At 34.0% G+C, this 20,564-nt stretch overlaps 1 protein-coding gene across 4 annotated transcripts in view; it reads right to left on the bottom strand.

Moving 5' to 3' along the window:
- Tinag (tubulointerstitial nephritis antigen) overlaps nt 1–20,564 on the bottom strand; it is a 76,814-nt gene that overhangs the window by 11,774 nt on the left and 44,476 nt on the right. Inside the window, exon 10 of one of the 4 annotated variants that reach the window (XM_048805524.1) lies at nt 3,199–3,248. The exons of 2 other annotated variants lie outside the window; for them this stretch is intronic. In XM_048805524.1, the coding sequence (XP_048661481.1) occupies nt 3,200–3,248 (49 nt within the window). In that variant the 3' untranslated portion in view covers nt 3,199. Of the gene's footprint in view, nt 1–3,198; nt 3,249–16,483; nt 17,366–20,564 lie in introns of those variants that run through there. One more of the 4 variants, XM_048805525.1, reaches the window with a different exon arrangement.

Genomic DNA, 20,564 nt, shown 5'->3' with positions numbered 1-20,564 from the left:
TTTTCAAAACCATTTCATAGTTTTATAAGTGATTTACATTTTTGCAACTTTTCTTTAAAAACTCATTACCACTGGAAAAAAATTGATTAGTCATAATGTAAGTGCCCCCAAATATTCAAAGCCCATTGCCTATTTGAATTAGTAGATCACATCTAAAATCTTCAATTACTTATTTTCTATTTATTTATAAAACAACTTTCAAAATAATTTCCAAAGTCTTTACTAGTCAAACTTTCTTTTCAGATGATCTGGATGATCTTTCCAGGTGATCTCACATAAAGCCATTTGCATAAAATATAAAATCCAAGGCTAAATCAGAACCATCTACAGAATCATTCAGTGCTGAGATTATACACGCAGGGCAGAGACCTCATATTATCTGAGATTCCAACAAATAGGGTAAGAAGTTATGGAAAGTCCTGCTTAAACCACTACAAAGACTCCTACTAAGAAAGATCTCTCAATTAAGAAACAGCTATCCAAGCAAGACAAGCTTGGCCCAGTTATGAAGCCTTGGTCTAAAGGGAAGAATAGCAACTGAGACTCCAATTTCTTGTCTATAACTCAGATCTGTCCAAGCTCAGCTCCCACATTGGACTTGGCTAAGGTAGGACTTGGAAAGGGACTCAAAGACTTGTCATTAAAAACTAAAAGACCTATTTCACTAAATACTGCATTTTGTAGAAAACTTTTAATAACACTCAAATAAAGGATAAACCAAAAGTGATCAATGTTTCTTTCCCTTCTTGTAAGCTTGTTCAAACTTCTTGAACTCTAGTGCACTGAGAGTGAAGTACAAGAGGACAAAATAGTATTTAATAGAGGAAAGAGAAAAAAAATAAACAAGAAAAATATACCATAGAATAAGTGCTGCATTTACAAATATAACCATTTGATATAATCCTAGGGACCCTCAAAAATATTGAGATAATATTTAAGGGATGAAGAGTCACAATATCATATGGGCTTAAGATTCAGCAACATGAAAACCAGACATAATTCCTCTATCAACAAATTAAAGACCAGGGAAACAAAACATTTCATCACAAAGGGGAAGATGTATTTTGCAACATACTTGTGAAATTTTTTTTAATTTTAGGATTACTAAATAAATTATATGTGAAATAAATTGTCTTAGTTCAGGGGCTTTTAAGAAATATGAACTTCTTTCCACATGCCAACATATTCATTATGTTTCCATATAATTCATTGTGATTATCTAAAAAATATTTTCGATGATGTAAAATACTGCAATAATTCCTAACTCACAAATCTATCAACTCTTTTCCAGAAGCATGTTTATTATAACTTTAAAGTGATTATAAAACTAATTTATTTTTAAAATACATTTATTTTTAAAACTTTTTATTCATGCATATAATTTATGCAAAGTAGTGAGTTTTGTTATGTCATATTTGTGCATGCCTATGACAATTTGGGCAATTCCATTCCCCAGTATTTCCCCTTTCTCTCTCCTCCTGCCTCTCCAATTTTCTTGCTCTATTCTACTGGTTTTCCTTCTATTTTCACAAAATCCCTCCACTTTTTTTTTTCTCTCTAGCTTTCACCAACAAAAGAAAACATACAACACTTCTCTGAGTCTTACTTATTTCACTTAACATAATGCTCTCAAGTTCTGTCCATTTCCCTGAAAATCACATAATCTTGTTTTTTTATGGCAGAATATTAATTCTTTTTTATGCATACCACGTTTTCTTTAACTATTCATCTGTTGATGAACACCTAGACTGGTTCCATAATTCGATTATTATGGATATTGTTGCTATAACATGAGAATGTATATATTTCAAAATAATTCTATAATTCTTTTGGATAGATTCTGAGGAGTGTATAGCATACAGTACTTTTTTTTTTTTTTTTTTTTTGGTTTTTAAAATAACCACTATACCACTTTCCATAGGAGCTGTAATAATTTACATCCCAATGACCGTGTGGGTTCCCTTTTTCTTGTATTCTCACCAGCATTTATTGAACAATACACTCATTTTAAACTAAGAAAGAACACCAGGATTCAGATTATTATAAACCTTTTCAAAATGGACAACAAAATAAGTTAGTCAAATATTCAACTAGAAGTGAGAGAAGAAAAGGAAAGTAAGGCAGTTGAATGAATTTAATAGTTTTAGAGATTTGCTTGTAAAAGAAACATTTTAAAAAAAGAGTGTTAACCATTATTCAAAATTCAAATAGGAAAAACATACCACAAACAGAAAAATATCACTATAGAAGACATTGTTCAGTTCACCTATGTTATAGTCTCTGGGTGAAATGACAAGCAAGATCCATTCATCAAAGAGTTTAACGTTTGCACTATGACCCTCGACTATCACTTCTGTCTCTCATCTTCTGAAGAAAGTTCCTAAGATGGTAAGCAAGTATCTCAGAATTACAATGGGGTGTTGTAAAGAAATAAACCTGTGGATGGTTTTCTAAATATCCCATGCTCTGAAAGACTAGGAAAAGTCACTTTGTCCCAAATGATTTCCTTTTGGTATTATAGAAAAATTTATGTGGTTCAAACCTTTATTCAAATAAGGTTGACTAGTGCAAAGCAAGATTGCTTATTCACTTTAGAAGAAAATTTATATTTTCTTAATCTGTGGAAAACATTTTTTCTTAATATACTTATGTATGTTTCTGAATTGTGTACTTTTACATTTATACCATTTATACCATTGGGCTGAAAATTCTAGAAATACACATATATTTCCCCAATCTCCACTTGTAAATTAATGACTATCTTTGTGGACATAATGTTTTTTGTTACATTTATATTCGATATAAAAAATAACTATTTCTCTTTATATATACCTATTAATTTTAAGAATTGTATACAAACGAGTTCAGATAGACTAGCACCTTATTTGGCTGAGATTATTTCCATAAGCTTGCTAAGTAGGTTCACCAGCTTGAGAGATCTTAACACTGACTTTTCTTGCCTGAAGGGAATCCAATTAATTTGAACTTTATACTATTCTTTTGAATTTTTTCTACCTCATCAAGTTCAATGTTTTCAACTATTCAAGATTTATTAATACATCCTTTCTCTCAAAATTGAGGAACGCTTTGGGAAATGCTGGTTTTGAAAAAATCTGGCAGGTCTTAGCCCATGAACCACATTCCATGAGTGTCTTCTGGGCTCTCTTTCCCCCCTGTGCTAAGATGCAGGTACATCACCTCAGTGCCTGTGTCCATCAGGTTTTATCTTGCTCCTCACTTTTGAATACCTAAAAAACAGAATTCTATTTTATAATATGAAAAGCCTTTAAGGAAAGACTTTTCCTTGAAGTTCCTCAAGTAAAGCCTTACAATACCTAAAAAGAATGATATAAGATTTTGTATTTCTAAGGTTATTGATGTCTTTATGTCCATTCCCTTTAAAAGAGACATTTTTAGATAACAACATTAAGTGATACTAAACTTCTTAAAATCCCATTTTAAGCTATGTCTAGATAGTAAAATGATCATAACAGAATAATTAATTGGGGTGAGATCTTAAATGATAGATTTTTTCTCCCCTTTGGTTTTTGTAGATTTTACCATGGAGGCCCATACACCCGGTGATAGTAAGATTAAACATAAGAGATAGCTGGAGATACAATTTTATTGAAATAATATTTACATTCCCAAACATATCCCTTAGAAGGGAGCACAGAATGTCTTATGAATCTTATCCATTAATTTCTGCCTTTATTCAACAAAATATAATTTATTCCAGAAAAGATACATATTTTGCCTTCAAGAAGCAGAGTATTTCGTGAGAGTGATGCTGGTAAATAGAAAATAAACACAAATACAAGTAATTAGAACTCACACAAGCACGTTTTACAAATGTCCACAGGTGTGGATGAATACATGAACTGTGCTGATGGCAAAGACAACTTCCTTCACAGATCTGAGTAGGAGCTTTTTGGTTTGAAATGGGAGTGTAGAATTTGAGGAATGATAGGTGCAAAGTCACAAGAGAGGCATGCAAAACCCCATCTCAGAGTGTTCTAGGAGCAGCACTTGGTCCTGTGTGGAGCAACAATGGCAGAAGCAGGAAGTGAAGTGAAAAGAGCTGTGTAACTCAACTGGAAAGAACACCCAGGGCCACCAAGCTCAGAGTTTACAATCTTGTGAGTAAGAGTCATCCAGCTATGGGATGGAACACAATCCAGAAGTGCTTTGAGAAGGGCAACTCTGGTATTAGTGTGAAGCATGGATTTGGGGGAGGGGAGAATAGAAGCAAAGGAGGAATATGTAGTTCAAGCAAAAAATAAAGAAGTTCTGCTTAAGACTATAAAAAACCTTCTAGCAAATATTGTTTATTCTTTTGACAGCTTTATTCCCAACACTAGAATAGTGACTCTCAACATTTGACTCTAAATAGATATTGAACTGGTAGATTAAAGTATGGTGGCAATGTGAATGAAGAAAAAGCCAAACATTTAAGAAATACTTAGGAAATAAAAGTGATGGAATTTGTTGATTAATTTACATGGGCAATAAAGAAGAAGAAAGCATCAAGGGCTACCCAAAGTTTCAAGGTGAAATTAGTAGGTCTGTCTAATGTGCAGTAGTTGAGGTGAACTTCACCTTGCACAGAGACATGTTCCTGGCAATCAGGATGTCTTAACATTGCCAAAGACTGCAATTAAAAATTTGCTTCACCTTCTGTTGGGTTCTTTCTAGTGGTGGTGGTTTTGCATATTAACCTTTAAATAGAGGCATTTCAGGATCACTGACAAGGAATTCAGCTAAGGGAATTCATCAAAGAACCAAGGAAAGTTGACTGTTAAAAGAAATTCAGAAAGAGCCATTCTGCACAGTGAAAAATTCTTTTATAATGAGAATAATTATTTTTCCAACTTATGTATCAAAATCACATTGCTTAAGTATTGAGATCCTTACAATAAATCTCACATCCAAGAATCTGAAGTTGTAAGAATAAGGAAAAAAAAAGTTTTATTTTATTTCTACAGTAGGTATATCACTTTGTAGCAGAATCACCCAGACAAAAATGTTGCAATGTCTCTGAAAATATGCTATTTCTGGGGTCCTAGCACATGCCCAATAGACTGAAAACAAGAATTTCAATTTATGTTTTCTTTGTAGGCCAATTCTGTATTAGCAAATATAGATCCAAACAGATAAAAACAAAGTCTATAAATAATATACACACAAAGAAAATTTATGTAGTAGAGTCTAACTGAACAGGAAATTTGGGAGTAAATAGGGAAGAAATACACCAGAGAGCTTGATGTGAAACTGCAACGCTTTTTATTAAGGAAATTAATGTTACATAGGAAATAAGTATAAAGAGACCACCAGACAGGCTTTGGATCAATAACAATAATATAATACTCTGGACATAACATTTTGCTTTCAGAGGTAAGACTGAAGATAGAATCTCAGTTCCCTGTGCATAAAGATTTTAAAGATAACTGCAGTAAGAATGAGGCAGAGATATTCAGGCTTTTATTTCCTTATGAATATTCTACCAGAGATGCTTAGAAACTTCATTTTAAAAACTGTTCATGCCTAGTGGAGTGTGGCAGTGTTGAAAATGATAAGGAGCTATCAAAAAGTGCTAATTAATGCTAGATCAAAGATGAATGGAAATAGACTTCACAGGAAAGAAAAGAGAAATGAGAGCATTCCTTGCACCCCAAAATTTATTTTCTACTTAAGTAAAACATAAATCAAACCAAAGTTCACTAACTCTAAGATTGAGTTTATTTATTGGTATGTTCTGCCAAGAAACTACAAATTCTATCATAGATTTGAGAAGCAGATGTAGATTTTGGAAAGATTGTTTTTGCATAAAATATTGCAAGTTATTATGTATATCTAATATTAATTAATCATCCAACCAACACTCTGGAGTGCCCACATATTAAATGTCCTGCCATATCTAATACATCAAGAAGCAAAAAAACTCACATGTTTCATATCATCTGTAATTTGTGCTATCTGAAGAAATATAGAGAAAATTGATGAAAGGTTATACCCAGTTTATAATCTGGCCAGAATGATTTGTTGTATGAGAGAGATAATTATCCTTCTGCATTTAATATGTTGACTGATGTGTGTCAAAAATGTGTCCAATTGAGGCTGCTCAGTGGTTAGGCTCTGGGTTCAAACCCCCGTACTGAGAAAAAACAAGAAAGAAAAAGTGGGAAAAAAGTAAAAGATTATGTAAAATGTACAGGGGAAAAGAGGGAGAAAAACAAAACAAAACCATCCATTACTGTCCATGACAAGTAACTAAGTGGTACCTTATCAAGAGAATCATTGAGGGAGCACTTCAGCCTTTTGATGTTAGGAATATTAATTACTTTTTTATATTCTTATAGAATTGTAACACTGGAAGGAGACTCAGAGATCATGGTATACTCCAGGAAATGTTCAATAGAATAAATCACCATTAATGATAATTAACTAGGGTAATGTCTTCTGAAGAGCTTCTGTAATGCAGAACTTTAGCCCATTTATATTAGGACTAGACATGGCTCAAAGAATCTTAGCACTAGAAGGAGGCTCAGAGGTTATAGTGTACTCTGTGATTTGGCTAACTATGGCTTACAGTCTATATCTGGCCCAATGTCTAGCTTTCCTAAATAATATTTTATGGAATCTATCCTCATTCATTTAAATATTATGTCTGATGATGGCATAATTGAATACAGTAAGACCATATGACCCACAAAATTAATCTGACTGTAATCTAATTTCTTTATTTCACAGAAGAGGGAATGAGGCCCCAAAAGAGTAGTACCATTCCAAGACTGTGTGGTCAAATGCTAAATTCTCACAGGTGTCTGAGAAGCAAGTAATAGCACAGCAATCAAAACTAGGAACTGAGGAAGGAAGGAAAGAGTGAAAACATTTCTGGCTATAATAAGAAAGAAAAGTACAATGGGTTTTCAATAATTTGTAGAAGATGACACTGAGAAATGAGGACACATCTAACATGAGCATGAAATAATGTAAGGAGTTGGCCACATGAACTCATAGAGAAGTGATTAAAGTTTTGGAAGGAAGAAGGTTGCAGATGGTCATAGGAAGATAAAGCTGGTGATGGTGAGGGGCTGGAGCTGGGGCTCAGCGGTAGAGCACTCACCTAGCACATGCGAGGCCCCTGGTTTGATCCTCAGCACCACATAAAAATAAATAAATAAAATAAAGATATTGTATTCAACTACAACTAAAAAAATAAAAAGCTGATGATGGTGAATAAGGTGGATTAGTAAATGGTGAGATGGGGTTGGAAGCAGAGAGAACATTTAGGTACTTATAGGAATATTCTAATCAGAGTTGCATTCATCACATCCAACAGTCTCATCTGCATCCAGAAATGTAAAGAACATAATTATTACAATGATGAAGCTGAAGAAGAGCAATATTGAATGCATATATTTTGAGGATGAAAATAAATCAAAGTTATCACTTAATGTTATAAGTTGTACTCATTCATCATCTGCAAAATTTGTTTTTGTTTTTTTGTTTTGGTCGCAACCCTCCCCTTTTTATTGTAGCAAAGACTCACACTAGCTTTCTTTTTGGTCTTATTGAAGTAGTTAGTAAGATACTAGATGTTACTGTGCAAAGAAGACATTGAAAATTGCCATAGCAAAATATTCCTTATAACAGAAACTCTGACTCAAAGATATATCAAAATCAATATATATAAATATATGCAAATATATGATGCATGTTATATATGTATGTGTATATAATACACACACATAAAATACACATATATAAAAATAGAAAATAGGAAATAGAATAAAATCTAGATGCCAGATTCTGAAATAGTAACCTTGTAGCATGTGCTATATACAGATATATAATGGTGACCCTGCAGGTGTTCTCTTTCAAGGGACCCTATACTATTGATAGACATCAGAAGCATTCTTAACTTCGGACCCCTGATGCCCCCACCACAACCAAATCTCTGGAAATTCACAGACATAAACTTTCCCAAATCTCCATCTGAATTCCATTACAGTTGAAATTTTGAGGGCTATACTTATCACAACTATATTATATTTTAGGAAAAAATAACCAAAAAGAATTTACAAAGATAATTTTGGAAGGAAATGCTGTAGTAAGGGCTAATGAAAATCATCTCATGCTCACCAATCTGAAGTGTCTATGAACATTAAAACTAGTTGAAGGACATTCCATGGAAAAACTAAAGCATTTCTTTAAACTTTGTAGAAGCCATTGTCCCCAGTTCTCAGTTCTTTGTGTATCTAAGACATTGTCTACAATCATTCCTGAAATGAATTAACGTTCCCCAACTAGGAAATTATAACTTCTAACCATAGTGATTTTAAATGATCCAACATGTAAATGACCAAGTTTCTACCACTTACATGGCTTTCTTGCTACAAATAGAATCATATTATCTAAGATCATGAAAAGAGACTGATGTTGTGGCTCAGTGGTAGAGCACTTGCCTAGCATATGTGAGACACTGGGTTCAATCCTCAGCACCACATAAAAATAAATAAATAAAATAAAGTTATATAAAAAAGATCATGAGAAATTACATCACATTTCCCAAAGAAATAATTTCCTCCTATAGTCACATTTTTCTTTTCATTATTGTCCTTATCTATCTACCTACATTCTCATAGTAAGCTAGATAATAAATGCATAAATAAATGATAAATTGAAAAAAATGTAAAAGTATATCATATCATAGATAAGTTCTCATTAATACCATAATTAAAATCACTTCTATTTTGTACTTTTAAAAATAATCTTTAATGAAAATAAGTTAAAAGTTTTACTAAAGAAAAAACATGGAGAAAGCATGAATTTAATTTTTTTTAAAGTGTTTAATGAGCAGCCTATAATGTGACAGATTTACTATCCCATCTAATTCTCACCACAAGGCAGTGAGGAAAGCATTATGACATCAATGGAACTGCTGAGAAAACTGAGATGTAGAGAGTAAGTAACCTCCCAGGGATCACCCAGGGAGGACACAACTACATTTCAATCTGAGCTTGACTCCAGTTCCCGCCTATTTTCTGCTGTATAGCATTTCTTCACAATCAAGATTAAGTCTGCTCTTAACCTGGAACAAAAAGATCTCTCGCATGCTCTCTCTCTCTCTCTCTCTCTCTCTCTCTCTCTCTCACACACACACACACACACACACACACATACACACACAGTTTTGTTAACCATATTTTTCTAAGAATGACTTTTATAACACTCCTACCATACCTTTCCCTAAATTAAAATAAACCTTTTTCCTTTTGCAATGGTTGCTTTTTTGTTTAGTTGTGTTGTACTGTGTCAAAGACAGTTCATAGTAATAGGGGTGACAGAGTAGATCACAGCTGGTCCTTGTTAGAGATAACAAATCAGTGAAAGACCAAAGTCAAACAAGAGAAAACAAGTGGAACATAAACTGTCCTGTCAATTTGATTCAGTACTGACAGACAAGAGAGGATTCAATCAGCACTCAAATACAACAAAAATAAAACCCATTTATCAGTTCACTGTCCCACTCCACATCTACTTTCATGTCAGTAAGTTCACATTAAAAGATCCCAGCAGCCCTAGGGGACCTCCCAATAACTTCCCTAGGTGACTGATTGATAGTTGCATCAAGTCAATGGGTCATAGTTTATTTTCTTTTATATTATTTATTAAGGCTCTTTATTCACCTCTGTATTTCTAGCACCTAACAATACCTAACATCATTGCTCAATAAAATTTATTAAAAGTTTGAGTTGAAAATCAATGTGAGAAGTATCTACGTGAATTAAATGATCACATCTTTTTTCACCCTCCAGAAGGTTCAAATATTTTTGGAAGCCATTCAACATAATAGCCAAAAAATTTTCTTAGCCTTTATATAATTATAACTTATTAGTTATTTTCCCTTCCCCTTCAATCAAGTAAGTTCAATACACACAATATGGAAATATGTGAGTGTCAAAAAAAACACATAAAAGAAATTGAATTTGTCAAGATTTAAGGTATAAATAAAGTAATTTTCACATACAGTCATAACAATACATACAAATTCAAAGATTTAGTGAGAAGAGCTGTCATTTTTCTTTATTTTTCTGCAGACTGCCATGTCAGCAGGCTCAAAGAACATTTTCCAGTTCCTTCTTTACTTAGCTTCTCAGTATGATTACACACTACTAACTGTTCCTACTTTTTTAGAACACTTTTTCTCCCAGGTGTGAGTAACATAAAGTCCTCTGGTTTTCTTCTTTCCCTGTCTGGCCATTTCTCCTCAGTTCGCTTTGTCAGCTACATACACTTTCTCCACGTAACCTCTAGATGTTGGGTTTCTTCAAGCTTTGGTCCTTTATATTTCCATATTCTTTCCCATGGGCCGTCCTCCACTTCCATGACTTTACTGCCATCGAAATGCTGACCATTTTTCAATGGTTTGGCTTTGGTTGCTAAAAGTTTACTGTTTTTTACTCCAAAGAATATATATAGTTGTTTACCTTATATTTTCATTTGAATACCTCCCCAAATCTCAAACTCAATATATCTAAATTAAACTCTTGGTTCTCCTTCTGTGTTTATGATCTCCATATCAATAAATGACACATCTGTGCAACTTGCTGTGCATGAAGGATACTTGAGAAAAACAGAATTATGTGCATACTTCTTGATTACTATAAAGACAATCTATCTTGAATCAAGAATTAACACACAGTTGAAGATTAAAACTTGGAAACATCCAACTTAAAGGGGAAAAGAACAATTACTCTTCTATTCCAATTGGTGAGTTCTAGAAGTTTTGGGCAATTTAATAAGCCTGAAGAAAAGATTATTTTTAATGTTTTAACATGTACTGTAAGGGTAAAAGAAATTGAAGTTAAAGCGTAAAAGTTAAAGGGTAAAAGACCGGGTGTTGTAAAGTTTAAATTTCTGTAGCTGTTAAGACAATGCTTGGAACTGCCCAGTAAATATTTCCCCTGACTATTTGGATTGTTTAATAAGGGCTCTGTGTGGTCGCACATAGGCATTGCAGGGCCTGGACCAATCAGTTTAAATGTAACCCCCTCCTTAGGAATGACCTATCACTCCAGCCTGACCTGTTCCCGCCAATGAATGAACCAATCATGTTTAGGAGTTGTTGTTCAATTTTCCCGCGCCTAATGATGATTTGTTCTGATGTACACAAAGCCCTCCGCCCTCCCCAAAAAGCGTACTTAAGCAGTGCTCATCCCCTGCTCGGGGCTCTGGGCTGCTTTCCCTTCTTGAGTGGGCACGGAGCCCCAGCATGCTGGTTCAATAAATCCCCCTTCTGCCAATTGCATGAGTGGTCACTTGGTGGTCTCTTTCTCCGACGTTTCGCGGGACCCTTACAGTACAATAGCATATTTCTGTACATATCAATACTCAAATTTATTTTTCTTTTCTCAATTTACTCTCAATATGGTCTTTTGATTAGCTAAAACTAAAGGTTTTAAATTTTTCTTCTGCGAATCACTGCATGTGGGAAGATAAATAACCAAGCAAATGAAGAGAAACTGTGTTAGGTGACCTGCTTACAACCTGTTTGCCAACCCAAGAGCTCATGATTCACATCTGAATCTTAGCAATATTGTATATTGCAAATATTCTTGAATTTATGGGATATCTTGTAAATTATAAAAACAAGAACTTTAAATTCAATAAAGTTAAAGATCTACTTTGTTACTTTTTTACAGCAAACAATAATAATCATTATTTTAAATATGTATATATACCTACATAAAATTTATATTTCATTTAATATACTATTTTATATATTTTTCAAATGCATGATGCAAAAATATACAAAACTTCAAATAAAACAAATATATTTCAAACCAGTTTCCTCTCAAGAATGTTTAGGAAGGGAGCTTAATTAGCTATGCATACCTCCCATTAGGAAGAGAAGTGTAGGAAAGTACTAAGTATTTGCAGTTGAAAGACACCATAGTACTCAAATTAAATGTTTTGCATTGTCTATACTAATCATCACACATTCATTTGCATTTGCTAAATAAGCATAGTAAAAGTGTTCATTCAGCTGTCTTAGACTTCCTTGTGCATCATAAACATCTAATTAAAACATCTGCTCAAAATTTACCAATTTGCCAGGGGTTAAACATAGCATAGCAGGGAAATTCAGGCTTAGTATTAAGTTATTATTCAAAAAGACAGAGGGGGGAAATGATGAATGGGGAAGAACAAGTGTTGGCCCTAATAAACTGTGTCAGATAATTGTGTAATTGCCCTTATTAATGCCTTCTGCTCCCTGAATCCTTGAGATTTATGTCTGTAGAAAATGTGGGGAAATACATCAAAACTTCAGTTCTAAAGTATTAGTTTGATGCTAATTTAGGGGACAAGTATTTTTATAGATAGATACATGGATGATGACAGATGGATGATGAAGATAAATATGATCGATCAATCAATCAAAGGTTTATGGTAACAAAGTAGTATGACAACATGATTAGGAACCTAATGTAGACAATCATGGCTTTCAGTCATGCAATAAGGCTGTCTCCTTATCCTGTAAAATATTACTTACTTATTATTGCCTGATTATTTTTCTCATAAATATTTAAAAAACTAAACCAATAAGAAAAGGATATTAAAGAATCAGAAAATCAACAAGACTAGAATTACTACAGCCTCTAGCCCAATTATTTTTCTATTTTCTCTAAATCCCTAAATCCTCTCCTTTTATACCTTATTAAGCTTTCTGTCATTTTAGTAGCACATCAGCTTTCGTGTCCTAGCTACTTTGTTTTTCTGACTCTTTAAAGCAGCTAGCTACAAAGCCATCAGTACTGGATGAACTCAACTCCCTTTCTTTTCGTGTCCAGCTGCACAGTTGGCCCCACTGCAGAAAACACACACCAGAGGGCAGAGTGGCACTGCTGCCACTGCATGGCGGGCCTTGGGGTTCCTCTGGCCTCCTCCCTCTCCTGAACATCTAGATGGCCACTGAAAATCCTCTTTAATTTCAGCAAAATTCTGACAAAGCATTCCTCTCACCACCTCTTCCTTCTACAGGTAACCTCAGCTTTTACTTCCTGGAGAGATAAATGACACAATGTGATAGGAATTTTCATCAATATACCTCATCCTAAATGCTAAGACTTTGTCATCTAACCTCACCTTCTATCCCAATACAGAAGAATCACCACATAGTCCCTTACAAGGTCCATTTCTACACATACTCTTTGAATTTCAACCCGTACAGCCTTGCAGATTTCTAAGAAATCTCACACTGACTACTTTTCTTTCTATTATTCTTTTCTGTTAACTTTCCTGGCCTTTGCTACTCTGTCTTCTGCACACATCATTTTGTGGTCCATCATTAAATACTGGATTTTCTCATGACTTGATCTCAACTATGATTCTGTTTAATCTCAGCCATCTTTAAACCTTATATCCCCTGGCCTTGAGATCAAGTGTATCTATCTGCTTGTTCTGTCATTCACTTGTGTTTGGAATGGTGGTGCTGGGAATCTAAACCAAGACTTCATGCATGCTAGGTAGGAGCTTTACCACTGAACTACAACCCCAGCCCTCATCTTATATCTCAAAGTAATCCTCAAGTCATCAGGCCCAATAGTGTACTCCTTCCCTATCACCTTGTATGACACCACTCCTCATCCAATTTATGAAACTATGATTCTAAGAGTGAACCATCATGGACTCTTCCCTTATCATGCTCCATTACAGCCCCACATGGTGTCCACTAGCTTTTCTTCTTAACTATTTCTTGCTCTACCCATATGTCCCAAACTTTTTCACCATTTTACTCAGCCCAAAATATTATTAGTTATTTAGGGTATCACAATTTGCCTCTTTTTATTACACTCTTTATAGTCAGAGTAATATTTTTAAAATGCAATAAAGTTCAAGCCACCTTCCTACTTAAAAAGTTTAATAACTTCCTATTATTCCTTAGATTATTAATCAAATACTTAATATCCTTCACTAAAATCTTTATAATGGCCTCCAAATTTTTGCCTCCTGAGATTCAGCAAACACAAACTTCTTGTTCACAAAATGTCTGCATTGTAGTCTCAGGGCCTTGAAACAATCTGTTCCCTTTGTTTTTATGCAATTCATAAAATCTCAGCTCAAACTTTATTTCTTTTTATCTTTCCTTTATAAAAGGTCTCATAATTTCACATTTTTATGTGTTTTTATTTAATGTCTAGTACTCAGCATTGTACCAGGAACACTGTGGATTAGCTTTTAATATTTGTTGGGCATATAAAAAAGAATAACTTAGAAATCATTCTATTATGCCCAATTTGAAGTCATATAATGGATTTATATCAAAGTTTATAGAAATTTCTGATTCACATTTTGATGATTCACTTAAACCAGATTTCTTCACAGTAATTATTAGAAACATAACCAATTTATATCATTTTGCAACAGTATTTTTTAATGTATTTGCTGGAGGTATTTGATTCAAATTTTTTAAAAACTGTAATCATTATTCAAATTATACTTGGAAATATTTCTTTGTTATTCTTAAATCTGTCATTCTTTGGCTATTCTAACATTTGTTTACCTTCTGGCCTACATTTCACAATAGTTGGTCTCCTCTCTCCTTGAGTAACTATTCAATATTCATATGTAAAACAAATGAACAACAAAAAAAAAAGTTAATACTTTAGAAATACACATAAAGTTCAGTATAAGGACTTTGGCCATTATAAAATAACATAGTTTTCGAGTTACACATCTCGGAAAATTGGGAATGGAATCACTATTTGACCCAGGTATCCCTCTCCTCAGTTTATACCCAAAGGACTTAAAAACAGCATACTACAAGGACACAGCCACATCAATTTTTATAGCAGCATAATTCACAACAGCTAAACTGCGGAACCAATCTAGATGCCCTTCAATAGATGAATGGATAAAAAAAATGTGGCATATATACACAATGGAATATTACTCAGCAATAAAAGAGAATAAAATCATGGCATTTTCAGGTAAATGAATGGAGTTAGAGAAGACAATGCTAAGTGAAGTTAGCCAATCCCAAAAAACCAAATGCCAAATGTTTTCTTTGATATAAGGAAGCTGATTCATAGTGGGATACAGAGCAGGAACACTGGAGGAATAGAGGAACTCTAGATAGGGCAGAGGAGTGGGAGGGGATGGGAGGGTGTATAAGGTTAGAAATGATGGTGGAATGTGATGATCATTATTACCCAATGTACAGATTTGAAGACATTAATTGGTGTGAATATACTTTGTATACAACCAGAGATATGAAAAACTGTGGTCTAAATGTGTAATAAGAATTGTAATGCATTTCGCTGTCATGTATAAATTTTTTAAAAATCAAAAAAATACACATCAATCAGTAGCATATAAATTTGATTAGGACCAGGATGTTTGTCTATTTTATTCATGGACATACCCCAGTACCTAAAACAATACCTGACACACACATACATACTCAATACTTACTGAATAAAACATTATTGAACATGATGAAAATAGTCTTTAAATTATTTTATTTTTCTTTCTTAGTGACATGTGGAGTAATTTTCAATACAACTCTATTCCATGAGCAGGGATGACAATATAAAGAAAAGTCAATGTTTATCCCAATTACATCCCTTAATATTCTAAAATTTTGACCTGCTGAATTTACTCATTTGAATTCCAGCAGGGATTCTTGAGAATCATATGCAAAACAAAAGGAACTTATGCAATACTTTACCAACTTCAGACTTGGTGATTAAGTAAGACTCAGAATGTTGGATGGACAGGACACAGAATAGATTGTGATGGGCATAAAGATGTAGGATATAATCATAATATAGAGAATAGCAGCTTTGATGAGCTTCTCAAATGTTGATTATAAAATAAATTTTTTTCATGTCTTACAATTAAAACTTAGTTTAATAAGTAATATTTTCTTCATATTAGTGTATATAATATAATGACAAGTCTCAAAATATGTGGGTTTTTATTCAATTAAATGCTTCTATAAATATAGCATCTATAATTAGGATGGACAGAGGTTTTGGAGAAAAGAGAAAGGATGGCAATAAGGAGTAAAGCCAGGAATTACAAGTTTGCATCCTGTGCAAATTACCCCCATCCTGTGCTTTACGAATGTGGGAATATATACACAAAGCATAAAGCTGTATCATCTTATGGTGGAATCAGTTGTGGATGTATCTACCTCATTCTCTAAACTCCTTAAGATTAAGGTTAAATAGTAATCCTCCTTGTGTTCCCCAGTGCTGGGCACTTGATAAAAGCTTAAATTCATTTCCTTTTTTCTTCCCAAGTTTAAACCTAATAGCTTTGTCTTCTACAGAAAGGGCAGAAAACAATTTGTTGAGATAAATTTGTCAGGCACTTCATAGGAATATATTAAGTTCTTTGATAAGGAACATTAACCTCCTTGAGCTATTTGATTGTGCTTTAATTCACTGATGCATTAATTTCCTGAATGTAGTAATTACCAAATAAGGAATTGTTAATGGGGAAATGAATGAAAATCTACTGCTCTGGAGCACCTAACAATGCCCAGGTGACCAAAACAAAAAAAAAAAATTGAAAAAACTAGATATATCCCCCCAAAGCAATTTCCCTACTGACAAGGTTAGCCTCATTAATTGTCATGTTGTGAGGCAAATTTATAAAGATCCCAATTTTCTAGGAGTTTTTGAAAGTAAATATAAAAAACATTACTACAACTATACACTGGATATGAGGAATATAGAAACAATGGCAGAGAGATTAAATGTAAACAGATTTATATCTTTTTCAAACTCAGCATTAATGAATATAAGAGTAGAGTGAAGAAAATATGACTAGCATGACTACATAGATGGTAGAGATGACCAAGGATAGGTTCGAATAAACCAAGAGAGCCTCCAATGTCAGTGTTGTAATTTAGAGAATTTGTGGAATGATAGGAAAAATTATATCCATCACCTAATGTGTAGTGGAAATTATTTTCTAGATTAAAAACATTACTGAGAAAACAAAAATTAATTATGAAACATATATACGGAGTTTGGAAAAATGCAACTTTCAGACTGATAAAAAATGAAATCAAAATAGAGTTGAATTTTCAGGTACCAGTCACAGTATGAAGAAGTTTCATTCCATTTATCTTCCTGAAAAGTCACTGATCAATTAAAAGTAGAAAAATGAAGCAAGTTTCAAATCCTCAATATCTTTTTTTTCTATCTTTAATGAATCATGCAGCAGACATAATCATAAAACCTAACATTGAGAAATAATAGAAAAACTCATTTTGTACTGTACCAAAAAATAAGAATTGGTGGTGAGAGATGGCACTCACCACTATCCTCTCCCTCTACCTCTGGACCTAAAGAGAAAAAATTATCCCATTAAAATATGTAAGACATTCCAGAAATACTTTTCAAGCTATTCTCAAGGACCATTTTCAGGCTATGACAATGAGATGCCATAACCCATTTGCACTACCCATGTTAGCTAATTGAGAAAGAAATCACAGGGAAGCTGGTTGCACCAACAGAGTCCCAACCAGCCTTCCAGAGGTAATGACTGAAAGAGGGCACAGGGTGAAGTGAAAAGGAAGGCAAAGAATAGCACATGGCAGCAGATTCCTGCAGGAGGGTTATTATAAGTCCCACCAAGCCTTCTGAGTTATAATGAAGGACCAAATATTTCCAGAACAAAAGCAAGGGTCAATCTGTTGAGTTTGGGTTCAACATATACAAACTTGAATCAAAGCTGAGGAGTTCATCAGCTCTTTCCAACTACTACCTACTCTACTTTTGAAGAAATAGTTACCCTACTTAAAGATGAATAAAAACAAAGGAGAACTATCACAAAATACAAGCTAAAAATTAATTTGTTGAATAGAAAAAGCATTAAGTCTATTATGGTTTCCCCCATGCATTAGGTGATTTGGCAACATCTGTGAGTAACTAAAAATATCTGCTCTTTGGAGCTTCATTCTAGTACTAGAGATAGATGGTATATGATCAACGTTAAAAGATAATTAAATTATACACTGTGTTAGAAAGCGATGACTACGTGACCATTTAGAAAAATAGTGCAGGTGAGGGAGTTCAGGATTGCTGGAGCAGAGAACAAGTAGCAGATTAAATAGGAAATTCAGAGAGAGGGCTATACTGAGAAGTGAGATCTGAGCAGAGGTGAGATGGAGGCAGAGAAACTAAGGAATTGAATATATGGTAAGAGAGCATTTTAAGTAAGATCCTGAGTGAGGTGGGTGTTGCTGACACGGTACAGAACTACTAAAGTAGGCAGAACAAGTTACAGGGGAGTAGAAGCTGAGATCATAAAGTTGATGTGGGTGGGAGTAGGTTCTCAGGTCATGTAGACCATGGTAAAAATCTTGACTTTTACACTGAAGGAAATGGGAAATCATGTAGTGTTCTGAGCCAAGGAGTGACAAGACCTGAGTAAAGTTTTAACAGGAAAATCATTGTTTCTATGTTGAAAATAGACTGCCAGAGGGGAGAGGTAAATACAGAAAGACCTGCTAGAAGTGACTTCAGAAATCCAGGTACAAAATATTGACTAATGGTGACTCAGGCACTGCAGTGGAGGTTCAGAGAGGGAAAAATGGTTGGCTTCTGAAGTCAAAAATTAAAAGTTAGTTGTGAGGAAAAGAATAAAGGACAACTCCAGGGTTTCCCACCAGAGCATAGGGAAAGATAGAGTTGTCATTGACTAAAATGGAAAAAAAAATGAAGCTATTTCACAAGGATAAAGGGAAAATTGGGAGTTCTGTTTTAGAAGTGCTAAGTTTGAAGCATCTCTTTCCCTAATAATGTGCATGCAGGTTTGAGATATTAAATAGACCTGGGAACATGCAAATTTGGAATTCAGTAGAGAAGTCCTGGCTAGAAATATAATTCAGTTGGTGCTAGCTTTCAGTTGTTCTCTTCTTAGAGCAAACACCAGGCAAATCTTGCAAGGTGTTTGCTGTAAGAAGAGAACAACTGAAGTATGGAAAAGGTGAAGTCAAAAGAAAAGGAGCTTTTTCTTCTTCTAATCTAAGAAACACCAGTATGTAACAACATAAATAAAACTGAATACAGAGAAGAAAAAGGAGAAATTGTCTCTGCATAGCTGAAAGGGACTAGGGTACAATATGCAAGCAAAAATTCAGACTGGAGTGTGGATGGCTCAATTATGTAAAAGGTAGACGAATGATTATGAGCCAGTATGTGCTGGTAGTGGCACTTATGTTTCCAGGAAGTGTTTTCTGATTGCTTCAGTCTTTTCAGGGAAATAGAACACGAGGTTATCATGAAGAACAAGAGGTGGGGAGGTGTTGGAGATTCAAGGAAAAAGAACAAGTTGTGAGATAATCACCTAAAGAGTGGGAGAATAAACAAAATAGTCATTCAGAACATGATTAACCGATAGTATTAGACATCTATTTGAAATGTGTCATTATAAATTAAAGTGAATCAACATAGTTGCAAGTTTTTATCAACTATGATCAGATGCAGGTACAAAACAGATTGATTCAAATTGAATCCAGAATTGAAGTCTGCAAGCTAATTTAAGTCAAACAAGGGGCAAGAGTCCAGGGCATGTGTGGAAGGCGAGAGAATAGTCACTGCGGGATTTTAACCAAGTAAGGAAGACTATGTGGGCATGAAGGAGAAGAGAAACAAATAACGCTGAAGGTAAATGGAATAACACATTGCAAGCATATGAAGAAATGTTGGGGTCACAGGAGAAGAGTGTTATGTGTAGAAAAATAGGAAGTTCTAGAGAATGAAATGCACAGATTTGTGATTAAATTTCTATAAAGAATGCAGGAAGAAGATATATTCCATGCTTGTATAAATATACCAAAATATATTCTACCATCATGTATAATTAAAGAGAATTCTCCCTCCAAAAAATGCAGGAAGAAACAGGTGAAGAATCTAAAGCTCAACATGAATTATTCAAGGAAACTGGAGAAGTCAGATAAAGACAAACTACAAACATGATTTCTCTAAATACGACTCAAATAAGACCTTAAATGACAACGAGATGAGAGGAAAGGAAAAAAAATAAGAAGATTTCAAAAGCAAGAGCCATTTGGAGAATGATTAGCAAATACAATAAACTTTGGGAATAGGCAAATCGCAGTAGAGAAATCGTATACAATAAAATGCTAAAGAACTATAAGATAAATATCATTATAAGAAAAATAATAGGAGATGTAGAAAATCCGGCATAAATAAAAATGTGTTAAATTCAAGGATTACAAAAATTAATGAGTGAACTGGGTGCAGAGGGGCACACCTGCAATCCCAGAAGCTAAGGAGGCTGAGACAGGAGGATCACGAGTTCAAAGCCAGCCTCAACAAAGGTGCTAAGCAACTTAATGAGACCCCTGTCTCTAAATAAAATACAAAATAGGATGGGGATGTAGTTCAGTGTCGAGTGCCCCTAAGTTCTATCTCAGGTACAAAAAAAAAATTAATGAATGTTCAAATAGAAAGAGTCAGGTCATTTTTTTATGAAAAGGGAAAAAAAAAAAACCATCTGGTATCCTCAGACTTTCT

This window comes from Marmota marmota, unplaced genomic scaffold, assembly GCF_001458135.2.
Source record: "Marmota marmota marmota unplaced genomic scaffold, marMar, whole genome shotgun sequence".
In the NCBI taxonomy this organism is placed as follows: Eukaryota; Metazoa; Chordata; class Mammalia; order Rodentia; family Sciuridae; genus Marmota; species Marmota marmota.
This window is presented reverse-complemented; position numbering and strand designations above follow the sequence as displayed.